Source organism: Mesoplodon mirus (genome assembly GCF_964341445.2).
Source record: "Mesoplodon mirus genome assembly, chromosome: 10".
Classification (NCBI taxonomy): domain Eukaryota; kingdom Metazoa; phylum Chordata; class Mammalia; order Artiodactyla; family Ziphiidae; genus Mesoplodon; species Mesoplodon mirus.
The window spans coordinates 41,426,042-41,449,490 of NC_138986.1; the positions used below are offsets into that span (position 1 = coordinate 41,426,042).

Genomic DNA, 23,449 nt, shown 5'->3' on the forward strand with positions numbered 1-23,449 from the left:
CACCTCAGTGGGACGTTGGTTTCCTTCAGTTATTGTTTTTAAAAATGAGAAACTGAGAGTCTGAGAGATCAGACCCTTAGGCAGCAGGGCTCCGGCTCCCCCAGCTGAAGCCCACCTGCCTTGCTCCCTGGGATGGCATCCTCAGCACAGGGTCTCCTGCCGGCTCACTCTCAGTCTTCATTCCCACAGGGAAATACAGGGAGCAGGACCGCACCAGATAAGAGGAAGGGGCGGCAAGATTGTTGTCGCGTGTTCACGTATCTAGAAATTTTTTTTCCAGTAAGCGAGGGTTTGGTGAAGCTGTGACTTGATTCCCTGAAAATACTTTTTAATCTTGTTTCCTTTCTTCCATTTCCCTGTTCCACCAAAGATTAAAGGAAAGAAGATTGATACAGTGATACAGTGATTGATACAGTGATCCTAAAAATGAGATCTTTATCTGGAAGTTTCAGACGTTACTTTCATGGGACAATCAAGTCATGTCAGACAAAGTTTGGTGGAAACTACTGACAGGCATTTAAAATCAGGGTTGTTCCAAGCATCCATTGTAAGTATAATTTGAAGAGCAAAGGCCACCAATTTCCACTTCAACAATCAGGGAGGTAGACTGACCCCTGCCCTAGTCCTCGGCTGAACCGGATACAGCTCCTTCATGTCCTCTAGGACAGTGGGAATGTGAGTGCCACTGGACTGGTAGTTTTATTTATTTACCTTTAATGGGTGTGGAAAGTGGGCTTAGAGAGATTAATTGTCTCAGAGTCACACCGATGTTGGCAGAGCTCAGATATGAACCCAGTTTGTTAGATGCCTGCTCCTGTCACCGCTGTTATACATTCCTCAGTAAACAAGCGGATTTTCTATAAGGACACACAGGGAAGTAAGTAAACAGTCTCAGCAGGCAAAGAGCCATGCCTCATGGAGGAGAGAGGAAGATAATTCATCAACATTCAGCATTCAGCAGCATAGTTTGCTGTTTTACAGAGGCTCTACAAACCTAACCTAATTCCCCTGGGGCACCATGTAACTAACTGAGCACCCCATGCCTGCTTCCCAGTTTCTTATTTTTCTCTCCTTGCCTTCCATCTCCCTCATGGTTTCAACTGCTTCATGACTCTTTCTTGTGGCTTTTTTTCTTTATGTATTTGTACTTCTCTGCTTCTCCATCACTCTCTGGCCTCCGGATTCTCTGTGACTATCTCCCAGTTATACACCCCTAGGCAGAGTAGATGATTGGGTTGGTCCATCCGTTGGAGACAGCGTCACACTGCGGGTGCCTCACCTCGAAGGCTCACGGCCAGCCCTCAGTTGTCTCCCTGTGGGTCAGGCACCAGGCCCTGGGTCAGTCAGCTGGGGCCAGGGACCCAGATCACACTGTCAGACTATAGAGATTTTGTATAAGACCCCACAGGATGGCCCTGTAAGTGGGACTTGAACTTGTGTGCTTTTTAAAAGAGGCAGTGAAAGCCCAAAATCCTCATCAGTCCTGTCTGGAAAAAAAGAGTGAGATTTTCAAAAAGATTTTTAATGTGCCTTATGAGTAACTTAAGATCATGTGATTAAAGAATCAGTAAATAAAAATATTTGCTAAGGGTAGTTCTTAGCAACAAAAACATAGGTTACAAAATCTACACATACCTGGGGAAATTCAAGCATATTTTTCTTTATTCATGGCTTCCCATGCCCTTGATTAGGACATAAAATTGAAACAAACTGTTAGTTAAAAAAATTTTTTTAATTGAAGTATATTTGATTTACAGTGTTGTGTTTCATATGTACAGCAAAGTGATTCAGTTATATCACTTTAACTGAATCTTTTCAGATTCTTTTCCATTATATGTTATTACAAGATACTGAATATCGTTCCCTGTGCTGTCCAGTAGGTCCTTGTTATCTGTTTTATATATGGTAGTGTGTATCTGTTAATAAGCCCAAACTCCTAATTTGTCCCTGCCTGACCCTTCCCCTTTGGGAACCATAGGTTTGTTCTCAATGTCCATGGCTCTGTTTCTGTTTTGTAAATAAGTTCATTTGTATCATTATTTTAGATTCCACATATAATTTATATCATATGATACTTGTTTTTCTCTGACTTCACTTAGTAGGATAATTTTTGGGTCCATCCATGTTGCTGCAAATGGCATTACTTCTTTCTTATGACTGAGTAATATTCCATTGTATATATGTAACACATCTGCTTTATCTGTTCATCTGTTGATAGACACTTAGGTTTTTCCATGTCTTGGCTATTGTGAACAGTGCCACTGTAAACATTGGGGTTCATATATCTTTTTGAATTAAGAGTTTTCATCTTCCAGATATATGCCCAGGAGTGGGATTGCTAGATCATATGGTAGCTCTATTTTTAGTTTTTTTTAAAGTAATTAATTAATTTATTTTTGGCTGTGCTGGATCTTCGTTGCTGTGCACGGGCTTTCTCTAGTTGCGGCGAGCGGGGGCCACTCTTCATCGCGGTGCGCAGGCCTCTCACTGTCGCGGCCTCTCTTGTTGCAGAGCACAAGCTCCAGACGCGCAGGCTCAGTAGTTGTGGCTCATGGGCCTAGTTGCTCCGCAGCATGTGGGATCTTCCCAGACCAGGGCTCGAACCCATGTCCCCTGCATTAGCAGGCAGATTCTCAACCACTGCGCCACCAGGGAAGCCCTATTTTTAGTTTTTTAAGGAACCTCCATACTGTTCTCCATAGTGGCTGTATCAATTTACATTCCTACCAACAGTGCAAGAGGGTTCCCTTTTCTCCACACCCTCTCCAGCGTTTATTGTTTGTAGATTTTGTGATGATGGCCATTCTGACCAGTGTGAGGTGATACCTCATTGTAGTTTTGATTTGCATTTCTCTAATGATTAGTGTTGTTGAGCATCCTTTCATGGAGTTATGCACAACATTTAATTGCTTTTCTTATTGTTCTCATATTTATAAACATTTGTGAGTGTGTAAGAAGGGAAAACGTTAAGCTTCCATCTTATCTATTAGATTATAAGCATGATAGACTCATGTACATTTCCCTGCTAGTCCTTTAGCATCTTATCACGCATAGTGTAGTGGACACTCAATAAGTGGCACTAATTACTCAGCCCTGATGCCAATTGATAACAAAGTGCTAATCAAAGAATCTTTGGTAAGCATAGAGTCAAGGAGAAGTCATGCTATTTTTTGGATATTTCATGCGTAATTCCAGCTTCTCTGGGTCAAAACAAAGGATTACTATTACAAAATCTCATTTATTTCCCTTCACACTGTATGTTAGCTGTATGACCAATGCAAATATGAATATTCAGGAAAAAATAAAATTCAAACAAAAATCTTCAGTTTGTTTTCAGTTTATCTTTTTTTTATTAGGGTTTCAGTATGGAGTTTGAAATCCTAATCAACGTGGAATTTAGGCCTGTTTTAATCTTTCTACCTCAGATGTCAGGCTGTCTAACCCTAATTAAAGTGATGAAAGACTACAAAACAAAGTGAAGGAGCCTATGAAGATGAAGGATTAATCCTATCTGTGGACATCTTTGTAGTTGAATTTTAAAAGTGACCTTCTTGTCCTGTCAGCTCATGAGCATATGAGTCTGGAAAGAGTAAATGCTTTCATTCTCATGGTCCCTTAGCTGGCTAGTGGCTTAATACTGTAAAATTAGAGGCTAGTAGCATTTTGATGCTTTCAAATATTTGTATGTCATAAATCTGAGTTACAAAGTTGATTTTATATATGACCTGTGAATTTAATCTCGTTGGTGTTCTACACACACACAGACACAAACACACACATGAAGTTTTACTTGGCTTTAAAGTGGTAAATCATTTCCAGAGGTGACCAACCACTAGAATCCATGAACAATATGGCTGTTCCTCATTTCACAGATTCTTGGAGAAACCACTCTTAGAGCTCCATACAGGGTACTTTGACCACATTGTTTTCTTTTTCTTTTCTAACTTTGCACATAGAAATCCCATGGGATGAGGAGCCCATTTTGAGAAATGGGTCACAGCAGCTTTTGAAATGCAGGCAGATAAGCAATTGGTGTCAAATTTTCTTTTTGGGGGAAAAAGAGATAAGGAAAGTTAATATATACTACAGTGGTAACTCAGTGAGGTTCTGTTCTAGTGGTACATTGTATAAATGATAATTTTTGACAACAGTCTTCTATAAGAAAGCTTTATGCTGTCTTTGAGTTATTAATAGTACATGGCACTGGTTTCGATTCAGACTTGGAGCTGAAACAAATCATCATAACATTTTTTTTTTTTTCCGTTCTTGCATCAGGTGTATTCCAAAAGCTTCTGAATTTATCCTTGGAATAGGAATGAAGAGTTTACCAAATACAGTACATTTAATGGGAAAACCAAGTCAAATTGAGATGTAATCTCAAGGTGTTTTTATACCTAGTGTTCATATACCTAGTGTTTTCAGAGGCTCATTGGTTTCTGTTTCTGTGATGTGAAGTTAATTGATCTCAATATAGGCTTAAAATTCAATAAGCATGTGATTATTCGCCATGTGTGCTGGGAGCCATCACACAGGCCATGCTCATGTAATCCTTACATGCACCCTGTGAGGAATTATGATCCCAAGTTTTCAGATAAAGAAAGTCTCGCAAAACTGTGACTCATCCATGATTATGGGACCAATTGGTGGTACGATAGGGATATAAATCAGGTTATTTTACCTTCAAACCTTTTATACTTTCCAACAAAATTAATTTATAAGAGAAAATCTCAAAAACACTATGATATACACATTCTATTGATTGTTAGAAGATCAGCAATCTGATTCATCAAAGGAAGATTCTGTTGTCGACTCGTTAAAGGAAGTTGATGCAGTGTATGGTTAATGCCATTGGCTTTAGAGTCAGGCCATCACAGGGATGAATCCTGGCTCCACAGCTGTGGAGAAATGTCATGACTGTGAGTAAAGTTGTTCGTGTTTTCACTTCTAGAAGTCTCAGTTTCTTCATCTACCAAACAATGATAATACAACGCATTTCATAACGTTATAACAAGAATTGAATGCAATACTGAATTTAAAGCATTTAGCAGAGTACCCAGCAGATAGTACAGATTTTTGGGTAGCTATTATTAGTAGCAGTACTGGTGAGATTGGAAGAAAATATACAAATTGATTAAAGAAAGATGTGCATTATTGTTTTCAGGGACATATGAAGACTTTCTTATTAATAAAATTGTATTGATCTCACTGCAGATTTTTAGTGATAAACAGCCTTTACATAGTATTTATAACTTTATATGATGCTTTTTAAGATATTTTAAAATATGGAGCCAGATTAGAATATTTCCAGATTATGTCCATATTTTAATTACTGTTGCTAATGGATTGGGAATAGTGGCATGAATAAATTCTAGACAGGTGAGGAGTCCTCAACCCTTTTAAAAAATGTATGCAAAAATAATTATCTACAGTATATTCTTGGAGTCATTGAAAAAAATACAACTATTACACAATAGTTATACAAATTTTTATATAACTTTGATAGGCTCTTAGAGAACAATTTCTCCCCTTGAAAATTATTCACTTTCTGCTAGAGTTAATATCTAGCACAATAGGTCAGAACTTAGTCTATAAGTCAGGAGAAATTGATTGGTTTTCATTATATGTAGATAAATTAATTTTGTTAAAATTAAAAAAGGTATACAACTAATTTATAGCAGAGAGTTTGGGACTTTAAAAACATTCCTGGGGCTTCCCTGGTGGCGCAGTGGTTGAGAGTCCGCCTGCCGATGCAGGGGACACGGGTTCGTGCCCCGTTCCGGGAAGATCCCACATGGCCACTGAGCCTGCACGTCCGGAGCCTGTGCTCCGCAACAGAGAGGCCACAGCAGTGAGAGGCCCACGTACTGCAAAAAACAAAAACAAAAACATTCCTGGTACAAGGAGTCTAGGTTGGGAATATATAGAATTAGTCTTCAGTTATATATGTGTACACAGATATGTATGCAAATAAAGATTAATTATATTAAGCTGAAGTTTTCCAAAATCTATGTATACCCGTAGAGTTTCTTTTTTTCATTTCCTATAGATATTTAAAAATACTTCTTCATATAGACTTGGTCAAGATACATCAAAGTGTTTAAAGTCATAACTTTTGGATATTTGTCTATATACTAAGTACAGAGAACCTTATGCAAAAATGTGAATTTTAAGTATGCAGTCTTTGCAGATTTAATGCATCATGAGGATGAAATAGATAAATGTAAGAATGGCTCATCCTTTTATGATAAGCTAAGTTTCTGTTGCTGAGAACTGACTTTTGAAAATATGTATATGAAATAGGATTAAATGGATTAAAAAATCTCCATTTGTAAACGTAAAGGGATGATGTGTAATTGTGTGTTATGTGTGTGTTCCCACTTATTCATACCCTTTGTCACCCTTTTAATTGTCATCCTTTTAATAAAGCAGTGAGTTTCAGTGTTTTAACCTTTAGGTCTTCAATATATGATCTATTTTGAAGCAAAAGCATCTCAAATTCAAAATATAATCCCATTTTCATTTCTTTTCTCAGATGATGAAACATGCCTGGAATAATTACAAACGTTATGCCTGGGGAAAAAATGAACTGAAGCCTGTATCAAAAGGAGGCCATTCAAGCAGTTTGTTTGGTGAGTAGAATGTGCTTTGCCTCCTTACTGACAGTGACTTCTCTCCAATCGACTGAACTTGTGGGTGATGGAAAAAATTTGTGTGATCCTCCAGACTGTGTTGCTAGGAAACTTGCCTACCTGATGGAGTTGTCTGCAGGGAATGTGCATAGTGTGTCCTTCAGACAGAGCACTGGCTGCACTTTAGAACCACCTGCATCCCTTGAAAAAATACTGATGCCTGAGGCACACTTCCAGAGAGCCTTATTTAATGGATCTGGGCACAGTATCATGATTTTCAGCTCCCATGTGGTACCAAGCAGAGGAGCATTTGTTGGCTGCATTAACTGCTTCCTGACAGGTAAAAGCTGTGTCTTTATCAATAAGCTGGCCAAGGCAGCCAGCCTTGGTGACCTTCACTGTATCTCAGTGACTCTCAACTTTGGCACTAAATTTCTCCTGTTTGTGCAGTGGAAGAGAAAGCAAGGATGGAGTCGTCAGTTATTTAAACTTCCCTTTATCCCCTTTGGCATCATTTTATCGCTTTTGGTCCTCACAGCATCCCTCTGTGATTAGTACTCTAGGTATTAATAACATTCCCATCGTGGAGGTGCAGAAGCTAGGTAACAGAAGTGTTAGGTAGACTCCTTGGGTCACAGAGCTACCCAGTGCCCTGAACTCAATTCCTCTTCAGTTCCCACAATTTTGTCTATAAGTACCAGGATGAAGAGGAGGGAACCTTGGTCTGATGCTTCTGAATTCACCATAGAAAAGATGACCTTCTATACTTTAACTAAAGATGTTAAATAGTATCAAATCATATAACAACAGTATCAGCTGACACTATGTGCCACGTGCCATTTGTGCATCTTCTCATTTAACCTCATTATTATATGTATTTTATAGATGAGAAATATGAAGCTGAGAGAACAGCTTGCCCAGTGTTAGCCACCTACTAACTGGCTGAGCTGGGACTTGAACCCACATGTGGCTAAGGTCAGAGTCTGCTCCTAATCACCCCATTATGCTTTTCCATTTACTTAGGACCTTCCATGCGTTTGGCTCTCTTTCCAGCACTGGTGTTAATAAACACAATACAAGTCTTTGCCAAGTTCATGACCTAGTGCAGAAGACATATGTGTAGATAGTGAATTAGCAAAGCACTAGGTGGTTCAGTAGATATTCATAGGAAGTTCTGAAGAACCATAGGCTCTCTGGTAGGGAGAAAGGCATTGCAGGAACAGTTAGGAAGAGCTGGAAGAGTGGGGAAAGGGCTGGCTGGTCGATCACAGTGACACACTTTAGAGATGAAAAGAGCCACACCTGGAGTCGTGGCAGTACAAGTAATTTCAGACGTTGCTAGAGTAGTGTTTTTGAGGACACGGTGACTAGTTAACATGGGTGATGGGAGGTAGGAATTGAAGAGAGAAACTCAGAAACTTCATGCAGACTCAAAGGTCTTAATTTTTTATTGTTTACTATAACTTTAAAAAATTTTTAATTCTATTTTTGCTTTTATCTCTATAAGTTGTTCATAGTATTAAGAAGTCAGTTTTGTGTAAATTTGCCATAGTCTTTATCGAAGAGATTACTTGGCTCTCTGTTAATACAGTGATGGTTTTTTAATTTATTATTAAGCCTTAGAAACATACTGAGTCTCTTAGTATGGAATGTGGAGGTGAATAAGACATGACTTCTCTATTCTAAGGAAGTTTACAGACTAAGAGGAGATGCATATAAGTAGTTATAATGGAAGACAGAAAGTGGTGAGTGCAAGAGCAGTGTAAAGTCTTCCTGCTGAGGGAGTTCAGAGGAAATAAACGAGAGTCAGGACTGGCTAGGAGGATGGGAGGAGAGGTTAGGATCAGTCAGGGCTGCAAAAAGAGGGGGCAGAATTCCATTTTTGAGTAATGGTTTCTTAGAGCTATCACTAAACAATTTTAGATCTAATTACATTTAAAGAGTTTTGCACAGGTGCACTTTGATGTAATTACATTAAAATTAGTAAGTGTGTTGCTCCTTGGTTTCAGGTCTTTTTTTTTTCTTGCTAGAGAATGCAATCCCAAAATTTCTAGGAGATTTATTTTCTGCAACTCAGAAACTTTAAAGATTAGTGTACCAATCTATAGCCTGTGATAGTTTTTAGTTTGGTTCTGATGCAACTTTTCAGTTTTCTTTCACTGAAAGATGTTTAGACTGTTCAGTATTCTTGTTTACCAGTAAATTCAGTATTACCCACTTCCTTTCCAAGGTGTGGTCAATGTGCATGTATGGATCTGTCAAAGGTGTTTTACTGAGTAAATATTTTTCTGATATTTTCAGGTAATATCCAAGGAGCAACAATAGTAGATGCCCTAGATACACTTTTTATTATGAAAATGAAAGACGAATTTGAAGAGGCAAAAGCATGGGTTGACGAAAATCTAAATTTTAATATGGTAAGTTAAAAAAAAGCTGCCAATTCAGTTCTTAAATCTCAGTTAACATAAATAAATTCTCTTGTGGGGCAGATTATTGCACTGTACCCTAGCAGAAACAAATAATGCAGTTTTAAGTAGTATCATACTATATTCTTAACTTGCCCTCCCTTACTACACAAATCCATGCCTTTGTTTTTTGGCAAACTAAGAGTAAGGAAAAAGAAATTAATATTTATTAAGACCTGCACGTGCCAAGTATTCTTGTTCAAGTCTCACAACAACCCTGTGAGATGGGTATTATTTTCACACCTTTACAGATTAGAAATCGGAGCCTCAGAGGCTTATCTAGACCACACAGCTAGTTGTGTGTCAGGGCTGTGAGCCTAACACAGGTCTGTGTGACTCCAGTGCTCATGCTTTTGCACTGAACCATGGTGCGTTATTGTGACTTTGTTAGATGAACATTTGTTAAATGGAGCCCAGGGTGTCATGGTGAGCTGCAGTTCAATGAAAGACCGCAAAAGAAATTGAAATAGAGAAGTTTATTACTTAACAGGTCCTGAGAAGGTCCATGACTCACCCGCAGGGGCCACACAGGGAGATCAAGGCAGAGTACAGACAGGCAAAAAGACAGGACCTAGGGCACATGCCGTTACTGGGGTGGGTGAAGTGCTTTGGGGTTCCAAAGCTAAGGCCAAATTGGTCAATTCAAACCAATTGGTAAGCTCCACAGTGGCCTTTTCTAAGGAGGTGCACAAGGGGAAGGCCCTGGGAGGTGGGGGAGACATGATCACAGAGGGAGTCATATTAGGAACTGACATTTGCTTGGGACTCTGGGGCTGTTAATCGAGGGCACACTCTTGCATGAGGGGCTAGTGTCCATTTAAAGCCCCTGCAAGCCGCTTGGCAAAACAAAATGGCTGCCAAGTCAGTAATACCATGAAGTAGCTCATCTCAACACTCCACATGCATCCAGGAGCAGCTGCATCCACTTTCCCATAAATAAGCCTTTAACCTTTGTTGATTGTAGACCCTTATCAGTTTAAACTTTTTTTTTCTTTTGGCCACATCATGTGCATGAGGGATCTTAGTTCCCTGACCAGGGATTGAACCCATGCCCCCTGCAGTGGAAGCTCAGAGTCCTAACCACTGGATTGCCAGGGAATTCCCAGTATAACCTTTTGTCAATTTATATATGAAATATTTTTTTTTAATTTCATATATGTACTATCATTTTTAACAAACCTCAATACCCACTGTACGCCAAGGAAAAGGTTCATAATTAAGGACAGTGGACTCTTCTAATACTACTTCTTGATAATTAAGGAGGGCTACATCTTGTCAGAGCTAATCTAATTCCAGTCATTGCTTTACCTTGTAATGAGGTTGACAGAGAGCTTGTTTTAAGAACAGGAAGAGTTGACCCTGGTGTTTTTGAGTCATTCACTTATGTTTGCATTATTGGTGTTTTTTTAAGTTCAGTTATACATACACACACACACATATACACGTGTGTGTGTGTGTGTATTTTTCAGATTCATTTCCATTATAGGTTATTACAAAATACTAAATATAGTTCCCTGTGCTATGCAGTAGGTCCTTGTTGTTTATCTATTTTATATATAGTAGTATGTATCTGTTAATCCCAAATTCCCAGTTTATCCCTGCCCCTTTCCCCTTTGGTAACCATAAGTTTGTTTTCTATATCTGTGAGTCTATTTCTGTTTCAAAAATAAGTTCATTTGTATCATTATTTTAGATTCCACATATAAATGGTATCATGTGATATTTGTCTTTCTCTGCCTCACTTATTTCACTATTGGTATTATTTTAAATCTGAGATTACTTTGCAAAAATTCTTGTAAGCCTCTTGTCTATCTGGTAAGCATTTGATAATATCTGTAAATCTCCATAACCAATCACAAGTAACATGCTGTATGTTGAGAATGGACAAAGAAAGGGTGTTTCCCTGCCGACCCCTCTGCTTTGTGGAGCTCCTGTTCTCCCACAGACCAAGTGAGAATACCAACATAGTTCAGAGTGTAAAGGTAGCATAAAGCTGAGTCTTTGTCCTACCTCTTTGGATTAAAAACATATATAAATTAAAAGTTTTAATATTTTGTTCCTACTCCTCTAATTGCCATATGTACCCCATTTTGGAGATCACTGACTTAAAGTACAAGCAGATGAGTCTATGTTTAATCTGCCTTATAATTGAATTTAGAATATAAAGGAGACAGTATTCCAATACAAAGGGACCTTGGAGATTGATGTGTTCAGTCTTTTTATTTTAAATATGAGGAAACAGGCCCAAGGAGCGAGGGATTTTGTAAGGGTCTACAGCTCTTTGGTTGAATATGACGTCTGGTAGCTCGGATATTACCAGTAGAACTGAGTGTGAAAAATTAAGGCAATGAACAAAAACTTAGATTTCCTTCTGAGGGTTTACTGTTTCTTTTTTTTTTTTTTTCTTTTTGCGGTATGCAGGCCTCTCACTGTTGTGGCCTCTCCCGTTGCGGAGCACAGGCTCCGGACGCGCAGGCCCAGCGGCCGTGGCTCCCGGGCCCAGCCGCTCCGCGGCATATGGGATCCTCCCAGACCGGGGCACGAACCCGTATCCCCTGCATCGGCAGGCGGACTCCCAACCACTGCGCCACCAGGGAGGCCCTACTGTTTCTTAATAATACTTTTTTCCTGCCTTGTTATTTTTTTTTTTTTTTTTTTTTTTTTTTTTTTGCGGTACGCGGGCCTCTCACTGCTGTGGCCTCTCCCGCTGCGGGGCACAGGCTCTGGACGCGCAGGCTCAGCGGCCATGGCTCACGGGCCCAGCCGCTCCGCGGCACGCGGGGTCCTCCCGGACCGGGGCACGAACCCGTGTCCCCTGCATCGGCAGGCGGACTCTCAACCACTGCGCCACCAGGGAAGCCCCTGCCTTGTTATTTTTGAGTAAATTCAGCTACCTACCAGTAAATAAAAATGAGCTTGTCTTCAGCTTATATATGGAGGAGAGAATGGAGAATGTGTTTCCTCCACCGTCCCTCACCTCCAGAAAGGTAGGGGAATGAGAAATAGATTCTTCCAGAGTCTAATGTTGGAAGACGGGAAAGTAGACTTTAGTGACACGAGACCCGAATAGTGTCCAGGTCCCTTGTCTGGCACATACAGCATTACTTCCCCAAACCTCCCCCAAATACTGCAGCAGTTCTTTGCTTTCATGCCCAGTGGTAGTCTGAGAAACTCTGGAATCATTTATTTAAAAGGACTAAGCAAAAACGCCTCTCAAGGTAATAGACAAGGTAACAGAAGGCAGTTGGCTGGCCTCAGACCATGACCGGGTGACATGAATGTATTCCATGGACCGTGGGGACCTACTAGGAAGCAGAGGGAATCTAATAGAGGATATCAGAGTATTTACTTATTTATTTTTATAAATTTATTTTTTTATTTTTGGCTGCATTGGGTCTTCATTGCTGCGTGTGGGCTTTCTCTAGTTGGGGCGAGCGGGGCTACTCTTAGTTGCGGTGCGTGGGCTTCTCATTGCGGTGGCTTCTCTTGTTGTAGAGCACAGGCTCTAGGTGCACGGGCTTCAGTAGTTGTGGCACTGCACCACCAGAGAAGCCCAGAGTATTTAGAAGAGAAGAAGAGCAAATTCTTTAGCTTCCTTACTTGTAAGATAAAGGGATTAGACTATAGGTTGAGTGATGGCTAAGATACTGAGCTTTGTTTCTTTAAAATTGTATTTTTGTATTTTAATAATTTATTCAATGAGTTGAAAGATTTTTATGTAAAATATCATTTTAAGACCGTTATTGATAGTCTTGGGCTATACCCTTCCAAATATACTTTAAAAATACACTTTTAAAAGCCATAGTCGGGCTTCCCTGGTGGCGCAGTGGTTGAGAGTCCGCCTGCCGATGCAGGGGACACGGGTTCGTGCCCCGATCCGGGAAGATCCCACATGCTGCGGAGCGGCTGGGCCTGTGAGCCATGGCCGCTGAGCCTGAGCGTCTGGAGCCTGTGCTCCGCAACGGGAGAGGCCACAACAGTGAGAGGCCCGAGTACCGCAAAAAAAAAAAAAAAAAAAAAAAAAAGCCATAGTCACAGGTCTCAAATTTCTGTTTATTTTACTATTCCTAATTTGAAAGGTCTTGAAACATTTGTTGCAGTTCTTTCTTTGGGTATTGCCATATTTTCCTTGAAAAATATAGAAGTTTATCAATAATATCCAAATGATAATACTTCCCATATCAAAATTAATAACAAACATAAATTCAGGACAGCTCTCTTGATTTACTCTCCTAATCTTTTTTTTTTTTTTTTTTTTTGGCCACATTGGGTCTTCATTGCTGCTCGCGAGCTTTCTCTAGTTGCGGCAAGCGGGCTCAGTAGTTGTGGCTCTTAGTTGCGGTGCGCATGCTTCTCATTGTGGTGGCTTCTCTTGTTTTGGAGCACAGGCTCTAGGTGCGTGGGCTTCAGCAGTTGTGGCACACGGGCTCAGTAGTTGTAGCTCTCAGGCTCTAGAGCACAGGCTCAGTAGCTGTGGCACATAGGCTTAGTTGCTCCATGGCATGCGGGATCTTCCTGGACCAGGGATCGAACCTGTGTCCTCTGCATAGGCAGGCAGATTCTTAACCACTGTGCACCCGGGGAAGTCCCATCTCCTAATCATTTTAAAGTGCTTCAACTTACAATTTTCTAGTTGGCTTTATTATGTCCCATTAGAGAATTTGTCTTATATTCACTCGTTCTACCCACAGATTCAAGTGATTATGTCACCAATTACACCATTTTTTTTTCTGAAAAATAACAGAGGTATTGGTGGCAACAGTGACTTTATTTTTTAGTTTAAAGATTCGGATTGTTCTCTTATCCAACCGGAATGCCATCCTATTTTTCAGGAAAATAAGCTGTAGGGTTCTCTATCCGAAGGTTGTAAATTGACCTCAAAAAGCAACTTTGGATCTTCTTGAATGCCTGAATGAGTTCTTGGCTTAGGTCCAGAGCTCCATGCCATGGAGCATGAAAGGTGACATTTGCCTTAGTATTGCTCTTGTAAAAGCTCTGTTTTAGAGCAGCATTACATCCTAATGGTGCAAACAACTGAGTTAATTATCCTGTCGAATGGAGTTATTTAATGTTTTCTATCCGAATGCTAATCAGTGTCTGCCAAGGGTGATTATTTGGGTTTTGGCTATAAGGATACTGATCTGTTCCCTCTGACCATAATTAGTGATATATAGATTGGACTGCTACTTGAGGGTCCTTCTGGACCTTCGTGGTAAAAACCAATCTACTGACAGAAGATGTTGATTTTGCCTATCTTTATGGCCCAAAGAATTTGCACTTTGTTCATCTAAAGAGATTTATCACGTTACTTAAATATGAAGTTAAAAACTGCTCAGACATATGTTATACCAAGCTATAAAGTTTAATGTTGCTATTTAATCTGTTAAAAGGAGTTGTAATCCTCAGAATATTAATACAACACATACTTTAAAGTACCATTTATAAATGAATGTGTATGCTAAGCCTAAACATAGGCAAGGCTTAGAGGCAATGACCTGTCTTTAAGCAATGGGTTTGTAAAGTCTGATGTTTCTACTGCTTCTCAGTAAGGTAAAGCATAGTTACCATATGTTAGTAGTGGAGCATTTGTTATTAAACAGTTATTGCATTGGTTTGTAGTGGGACAGTTGTTATTAATGCTTGCTTGTTCCTCGCTTATAGTTCATTGAGTAGAAAGCTGACAGGAAGTTTGGAGGAATAGCTAGCAAAGAAGTATTCTTTGATCTTAGGGCTCAGAGAAATACTCTTTAAAAAAAACAACTCTGATAATTGGGACCAAACACTGAGAAGAGGATTAAGATATTTCTGAAAATGAAAGTTCTTTTCCAAGAAGTCTTTTTCAATTTAATGCAGTCAATCGGACCTGCCCGCTGTATGGAATCATAAGTTAAGAATTAAGGAGAATTCCTTAAACTTGATGCAGGTTTTATTCTAAATAATTATCATAAGGCCTGAAGGTGCAAAGAAACAATATATCTATTCTTCAAGGAAAGTCTGCGCCTCTGTAGTTCTGCAGTCAAAAACTGTGGCTGAATCTGTTCTCCAACCTAAATTTGTTATTAAAATGGTCAAGCCCATTATTTCATTTACTAAAATCTACTAAAATCTATCATTTTATAGATAATTTTGGTAAATAAGTTGCTTATAAAAAATACAACCTAATAAATTTCTCTGAGTTATTTAAAATACCATCTTGTAAGAGGTTGATCTTTTAGGCACTCAGGTTGAAACAGGGATTTTGAAGTGTTCACTTTCCCTCTTGTCTGGATATGGTTAGATTCTTCATGCCTGTGAGCTCCTGATCTGTTTATTGGAAGGACACCTTTCCCAGTAGAGAGATGGAGGACAACGTGAAGTATGGGGGGAGGGAGCCATACAAAATGGCTTATTGAATTAAACTTTTTTCCATTTTAGCAAGCTTTATCACTTTAACTCATAATTTCACATATACGTATAGTAAGCCAGAGGACAGCAATACTAACGAAAGGGATAAACTTAAGGTGGAAATTATCAGTCTAAGACACCTAAGGCAATATGAGAGATAAGTAGTGAAGCCTTGTTTTTCCATGATTTCACCTCTTGATTTTCGATGTAAACTTAATTATACCATATATTTTATTAAATGTATGTATGATTCTGGTTAAGTGTGTTCTTTGATTCAAAGGCTGTTGGTAGAGGAAACTCAAAGTGAAAGCGCAGTGTCTCCAGTCCACATGATTTTGTGGGTAGGCCTTAAGCCCAAAATATCCACCTTCCACTTGCTCATCAATTGTGAAATTAACTAGCAGGTGCGTGCAGATTAAACAAAGACTGGATCTGCTTCTCAAACTGGTGCTCACATACAGCTATGTACTAGAAGCCATGGACTACATGGGGCATATTCCTGCAATGTGACCTTACTTAAAGATTTAAGGGATTTAATCTCATTTAAAACAAACACAGATTGAAGGAGACTACAAAATCTACATTGTTAAGATAAATCCAAAAGATTTTAGTGTTGCAGGCTGTTTGGGGCTTCCCTCCTTTACATACTGTTCTCTGCCTGCCCTAACCCATCTCCTGTCATTAGGGTAAGTCACTGGAAAAGTTTTAGAACATCTTAAAAAGTGCTGCATGAATATTAATAGGATGAATATCTTCATTTAGATTTAATAAGTTTATTTTAATGGAAATCAGAGTCAGAAGTTTATAAAATTGGCCTCAAACCCTCAGATTGTAGAAGTTCACTTTTGAAAACCCAGATATCGTATAAATTGTATCAAGCCCAAAAGGAAGCTTGGTCAGGATACTGTATTTCAAAAGAGGATTTGAAACATGACTCCCATGAGAGTCAGAGAAGGTATATCAGTTTGCATTCTAGTATTTAGAAGATTATGATTCTGGAGTTTCTGATTTTCCAGGAAGCCCTGAGGAAGCTAGGCCTTATTGGTTTACTTAAGCTGAGCTTTTGTGCAGTGGTAATGGCACTTATTTTATTGAGTACTTTACCTGTGGCAGGCATTGTGCATGGTGCTTTACATTCATGGACTTGTAGCGCCTTGTAAGAAATGCACTGTCCCTTTTTACAAATGAGAAAACCAAGGCTCAGAGAGAATATGTGACTTGCCTGGGATCTTGCACTCAGTGGGCTCCTGAACCAACCTTCAGTCCCAGGTCTTTCTGACTCTAAGGTAGTGTATTGATAGTCTGCTGCCCGCAGTCTAGCCAGCCAATTTATGTTTTTATCTTCTTAGTGTTTTTCATCAAAGGATCTGTATGTAAAGAGTGACCTAAAGTGTATAAATTTCAGTCTTCTGACCTAAAACATAATATAACCCAAAATGCTAAGCGCTCTCAAATTAAGGTTTCTAAATAATTTAGATTTAACTTTGAAAAAAAAAAAAGTAGGGGCTTCCCTGGTGGCGCAGTGGTTGAGAGTCCGCCTGCCGATGCAGGGGACATGGGTTCGTGCCCCGGTCCGGGAAGATCCCACATGCTGTGGAGCGGCTGGGCCCGTGAGCCATGGCCGCTGAGCCTGCGCATCCGGAGCGTGTGCTCCGCAATGGGAGAGGTCACAACGGTGAGAGGCCCGCGTACCACAAAAAAAAAAGAAATAAAAGAAAAAAAAAGTAAAAAAAATTATATGCTGGGAATTCAAATGTAATTTTGGTTTTCAAAAGAAGGTAGATATGATGACTATTGAATACAACTAATGGTGATGTGACTTCCTGAGCGAGATCTTTAAAGACAAGAACACAAGTAACTGAGAACCTGTATAGATTCACTAACAAGCCAGATTTGCTTCTTGGCTGTTAGATCCGAGAAATTCAAAAGACAGAGCACTGACCTTGAGCATGGCACTTTGCAAAAACGTCTCTCAATATCTTACAGACAGCAGAAGATAAATAGAATTTAGGTTCTAGAATACATTGCTGGATCAATAACTGGTTGTACCTAGTAGGTGACTGATGGCTTGCTGAAGGTGTATTTATGATGGTGTTTGACATGGCTCAGTCTTCTACAATGCAATAGTTTTCATCAGATGTTTATATAAAAGTCCTGATTATCCAAAATTTTCATAGGAGGAAAAGAGAATGTATATCAAATGAAGCCAAAGCTAGAATAAGAATATAAAATCATCTTAACAGACTTCAGTAGGCAGAAATGTGGAGGACTGTTCTTAGGTTTAAAAACTGAAAAACAAGTACAAATTGAGAATGATAGGATTTTAGGGTTTTATTTATTAGATTTTATTATTAGACATTGTTACCTTTAGACATAAGAAGTATAGTTGTGTGAGCCAAAACAAATTAACGATTCGCTTCCTCTTTCCTTATCAGTAATTTTGTGGAATATTAAAGCTTTTACCAATATTTATGTAATATTCAGAGTAATACACATCACAGATAAATTATTCCCATGTAAAGTACTTTAATCAAACTGTTTTAGGTGCATATTACAAATTATGAAATACAATTGAATGAACTCACCAGAGTCTTATATTATGATGCTTTTGCCTAACTCTGACCTAGTATGTCTCTCCCAAGTAATATTCATGACCTTCCTTTTGCAAGAAATTTTTGAAAATTTTTTTTAACTTAAGCAATTACTTAGCTTTAATTTGTTAGATGCTTATACCTTTTTAGAGAGAGCATGTGGAAATTAAAGAAAATATACCTCTTTTTTTTCTTCTGGAATTGTTTTCGCCCACTAAAATGTAGACTCCATGAATTTGAGGACCTTATGAGTCTTCATTGCCATGTCCCTAGAACCTAGGACAGTGCCTGACACATAGTAGTTGCTTAATAAATGTTTGTTAAAGGAAATAATATCTCAGATGATTGTGACTAAGCTCATCTGCTGGATATGTGACTCCATATATTAGTTTGCTGTTAGCCCCTGTGATTTCAGTGAATTGTTTGATACCAGGCGAAAGTGAACAATTACTGGGTAGGCCTAACGAACATGAAAAGAAGCTAACAAAAGCTTGAAGCTGAAACCATACACAAGCCCCTGTGTCCCTATCCTCTGAAGCAAAAGGGTTTTTCTTTAGTCTTCTAGGCCTCCCCTGAGTCTCAAAAGGCTGGCTGAAGAGTTAATGATCAGGAAATAACAAAGAATAGCTGTTGGCCCAGGAAACTGGTAACAAGTTAGACTATAAATCCGCCACATTGCAGAATCACCGAGCTCCCAGTCCCCTGAAAGATATACATAAAGGTCTGGCACACATTCCTATGTTGTTTTTACAGGAAGCAGGCCCACACCAGATGAAAACTGCTGACCACAAGCACATAGACCCTAGACCATTTGAAACCAGAAGGTTGATGACGCTTGAAATTTCACCTTGATGCCAACCACTCCGAGAATGGTGCACGAGCTGATCACGCACCCTGCAGCCCCTCCCTCACACTGCCTTTAAAACCCCTCCCCTGAAAGCCATCAAGAGTTCCGGTCTTTTGAGCATGCGCTGCTCATTCTTGTTGCTTAGTGCCCTGCAGTAAACGTTGTACTCTCCTTTACCACACACAGCATGGTGTCAGTGGATTGGCTTTAGTGTGTGTGGGCAAGCGGACCCAAGTTTGGTTCGGTAACAAAGTGTACCTACCATCTATTGTAGGTTAGCTGTGCTAAATTATCTAGCAATAGAATGTAGGACAGATCCACGTAGTAGTCAAAATATTGTAAAATAATAAAAGTATTGGCAATAATTACTAATTATATGCCACAATTATATGACCATTAATAAGGATACTTGATGCATTATCATGTGAGGTGATATAGGAGTCAGGATAACAGAGATCTAGACCAGGAATCAGAGTAGTCAAGTTTAAATCCTGTTTCAACCACTTTCTTTTTTGCTTGTTTGTTTGTTTTTGCGGTACACGGGCCTCTCACTGTTGTGGCCTCTCCCGTTGCGGAGCAACAGGCTCCGGACGCACAGGCTCAGCGGCCATGGCTCATGGGCCCAGCCGCTCCGCGGCATGTGGAATCTTCCCGGACCGGGGCACGAACCCATGTCCCCTGCATCGGCAGGTGGACTCTCAACCACTGCGCCACCAGGGAAGCCCTCAACCACTTATTAGTTGTCTGACCTTAAGACAGTCATAGTAACCACTATAAATCTCAGTTTCTCCGTTTGTAAAATGTATGTAAGAATAGTAATTATTTCGCACGGTTGATATAGGACTAAATGACATAGTCCATGTAGAGATTAGCACAGGATATAGAGCTTTGTAAATAATAATAAAAGCAAGCTATTATTGATGTATATAAGAGCTGTTTTAACAAGGTACAACATATATTATTATAATCTCCTTTATGCAAAGATGAAATTTCTTCTCAGAGAAATGTGATCATCCCAGACCACAGACAGAAAATTTGGGAACCAGCACTAGAACCCAAGTCACTCCAACTTCAAATCCTATTTACATTCTAGCTGTGCTACTTTAAAATGATGTGGGAAGAATTCTAGAATAATGTTGAACTACCAGCAAAAGTATAAAGAGTCTGAATGGTCTTTCGGGAAGAAAAACAGGCAAATGAATAAAATAAAAGAACACAATGGAAAAATAGAATGTCCGGGGCCTGTCGCACCTGCACAAAGAATATTGAGTATTGTAGGGCTTCCCTGGTGGCGCAGTGGTTGAGAGTCCACCTGCGGATGCAGGGGATACGGGTTCGTGCCCCGGTCCGGGAAGATCCCATATGCCGCGGAGCGGCTAGGCCCGTGAGCCATGGTTGCTGAGCCTGCGCGTCCGGAGCCTGTGCTCCGCAATGGGAGAGGCCACAACAGTGAGAGGCCCGCCTACCGAAAAAAAAAAAAAAAGAATATTGAGTATTGTATAGATGTTGAATAGAGGGAGGAAGTAACTTCATTTTATAAATATTTTTATAATTGTTATTTTAAGAGTCAAAAATTTTTTTCTATTTACATGTGTTTTGACACTGTTAGAAGGCAGGGCTTTTCCCTCTTGTGTATAAATTTCTCTGGACAAGCATATAGGATTGAACAAAATTTAAATATTTCGTGCACTTTATCACGGTGATATTTTTCTCAATTGTGTACTACCATTTATATATGAACCTCCTTTATTTTGTTTCCACAGAATGCTGAAGTTTCTGTTTTTGAAGTAAATATACGCTTTGTCGGTGGACTAATCTCAGCTTACTACCTGTCTGGAGAAGAGGTAAGATGAAAAGTGGCATATAAATGGGAATTATGAAGTGTCTTAAAATGATATTCTCCAAGTAAAGTATGCTTTTTGTGATATCCATTAAACTTTCATGTTTTGATGGGCCTCTAGCATATACTGAATTTCTTATAATATGTACTAATTAAGTAAGCACACTGGGAAAGTCTGACAGAGCATGTTGTCAGCAAATGTTAGGCAATGCCTTTAAAAAAGCCTGGCTCCATTATGTTATGTATGGTGTGATTAAAACTACAAATTATATATGCCTATGGACAAAGTAAAGAGTTTAGTATAGTGGCAGGTTTGTGGATTTCTTTCTTTAAAAATTATTTTAATGTTAGTATAATATTAACTTAATAAAAACTTTTTTGAAATAAAGCTTGGCAAGTGAGATATAAAAATCAGAGTATTTAAGAAATTGAGGGGGTGAGTGAGATACTCAGCTTCCCAGTTAGAAGTCCTGTAGGCCAATAATCCTACATAAAGTGCTTTGCAACTCCTTCTAGGTTGGGGCTTAATTAATTATCGCTGCTCAGAACAAAGAAGGAATTTTTAATTTAGCTGCCTTTTATTGATAGATTAAGAAAGGATTTTTGTATCATGCTCATGAAGAGCACAGATGCTATTTTCCTGAAAGGTTTTGGACAGCTTTATGAATAACAACCTTAAGATTCCACTAAGAGTCATTAGAATGGACTTCACCTTTAATTTCAACAGTGTTAAAAGCTGACATCAGGAAAAACTGTCACGTATTTCAATTGCATATCAGTCAGATTTGTGTTAGCCTCAGCAATCTGGCTGGGGGGAAGAGGGGATCTTACCTAGTGGTACTAGTTCATGTATTTCTGTGCTCCTTCAAACAAATTTAAGCAGAGCAATATATGCTTAATGAGAAAGACTGCTTTACTTTGTTTCTCGTCTCTCAGATGCTTTCCTAGTCATAACAAAACAGCCTGTACAATCTTAACATTCTCCTTCTTTTTAGATTTTATTCTACCATAGAGATTTTCAAAGTATATAGGTGGCTTCTATATTCCCCGATATCTGTCCTGTTTGTGATAACCCCTGTTCTTCATTATCCCTCTTCTTCCCTTTTTCCAGTCGCAAATAACTTCATTTGTTCATTTTGGTGTAGGATGTTCTAAACGCTAAGCCTGGGAATCCATAATTTTAAAAACTCAAAATTAAAATTAATTACTGTTTTTTTACTAAAGAAGTTTCTGCTTTTAGAATATATGTCTTTGAGTATCCAGTGCCTGTGTATTCTCATTGTTTTTGGCATGACATACTTAGGATGACCTTGGTTTTAACTTCCTTCATCATTTCTGTGGGGTGAGACAATTTGGAGGAAATAAGGACTTCTTCATTGTACCTGGGCTCAGATAGGGTAATGGAGCATGCAAAGAGAAACAATTATGTATTTCTTCTAAATATGCATCATGTAGATTAGGATACTTTTTTACTCATAACAGTGTCTTAAGTTTATATACCTGTGTTTGTTTCTATATGTGTGTATGCTTACTAGAGACATATATGTTTATATACTGATATAAATATAATACAGATACAGCTTGCCTACAGATAAAATCATCTGCCTAAGACATTGTAAGGATATTTTTAAATTCTATACTTAGCTAACTTTAGTAAGCAAAGGACTACAAAGAACACCTCCATTGAAAATAATTATTCTTTTAGTATATATGCTTTGTCCTTATCCCTGTGCAAAACATTCATTGTGTTAATTATATCTATATTTTCTGTATTTTAATTTTATGATAAAAGTTACCTTAGGTACTTCCTTTCTTATATATCAATACTTTTCTTTGTTTCTATGGAATACATTTTTAATTTTAGTTCTTAAAGATTCATCTTCTCAGCATAGTTTTTGCTAACTATTCCCTAAACGTTAGACTGTTGGGTTGCTTCCAGTATTCCTATATTTTGAATAATGTAGCTATAATCAGCCAATAAATATATTTATCCTCTAAAGTGGGATTGCCAAGGAGAAGCGATTAGTATAAGACTGTTTTACCATCATCTCCTGTTTCTTCCTCCCAATTATTACCTCATCACTGATGGTTGCCTTTCATTTGACCCATTGGTCAAATGGCACTCAGGAGAATTAGCTGTCAGGAATGTGATCAAGGAAAATTATTTTACCCTAAGTCTGAGCTTGATCTATTTGTCTCCCTATCAAAATGAAAAATTGGGCATTCGTTTAATAGAATGAACAGCAACGTGGCCACATTATGGATTAGTTGGTTTTAGATTGTTGATAAAGTTCTATGCTACACACTCTTTTATAGATCAAGGTATTACTAAGATAGTCTAGGAAAATTCATCTTCTTAAATTATCTCATAGAGGGACTACTAAATCACCATAATTTAACATTCTCATTTCATCGCTGAGGCTCAGGAGTATTCTGAGAACATCGTATAAATCACCATCAGAAGTATATAGGCCCACATTGATGTAAGTTCAAGATTCTTAAATTTATGTTACAAAAACAGAAGAGGAAATACCACTGACTTGTGTTACCTGCTTCAGGAAAATTACAATTAGAAACACTGAACAATAATCGAGAATGTCAATGGACCTCTAAACCTACGAAAAGAACAATAGGAACATGAAATACCTGTTGACATATACTTTTATTACAGGGACATATTCAAAAACTTGAAA

General features: G+C 38.8%; 1 protein-coding gene across 3 annotated transcripts in view; it reads left to right on the forward strand.

Moving 5' to 3' along the window:
• MAN1A1 (mannosidase alpha class 1A member 1) overlaps nucleotides 1-23,449 on the forward strand; it is a 181,948-nt gene that overhangs the window by 39,491 nt on the left and 119,008 nt on the right. For all 3 annotated transcript variants that reach the window (XM_082633926.1, XM_082633925.1, XM_082633924.1), the window contains 3 exons: nucleotides 6,533-6,629; nucleotides 8,931-9,046; nucleotides 20,680-20,760. In XM_082633926.1, the coding sequence (XP_082490052.1) occupies nucleotides 6,533-6,629; nucleotides 8,931-9,046; nucleotides 20,680-20,760 (294 nt within the window). The remainder of the gene's footprint in view (nucleotides 1-6,532; nucleotides 6,630-8,930; nucleotides 9,047-20,679; nucleotides 20,761-23,449) is intronic.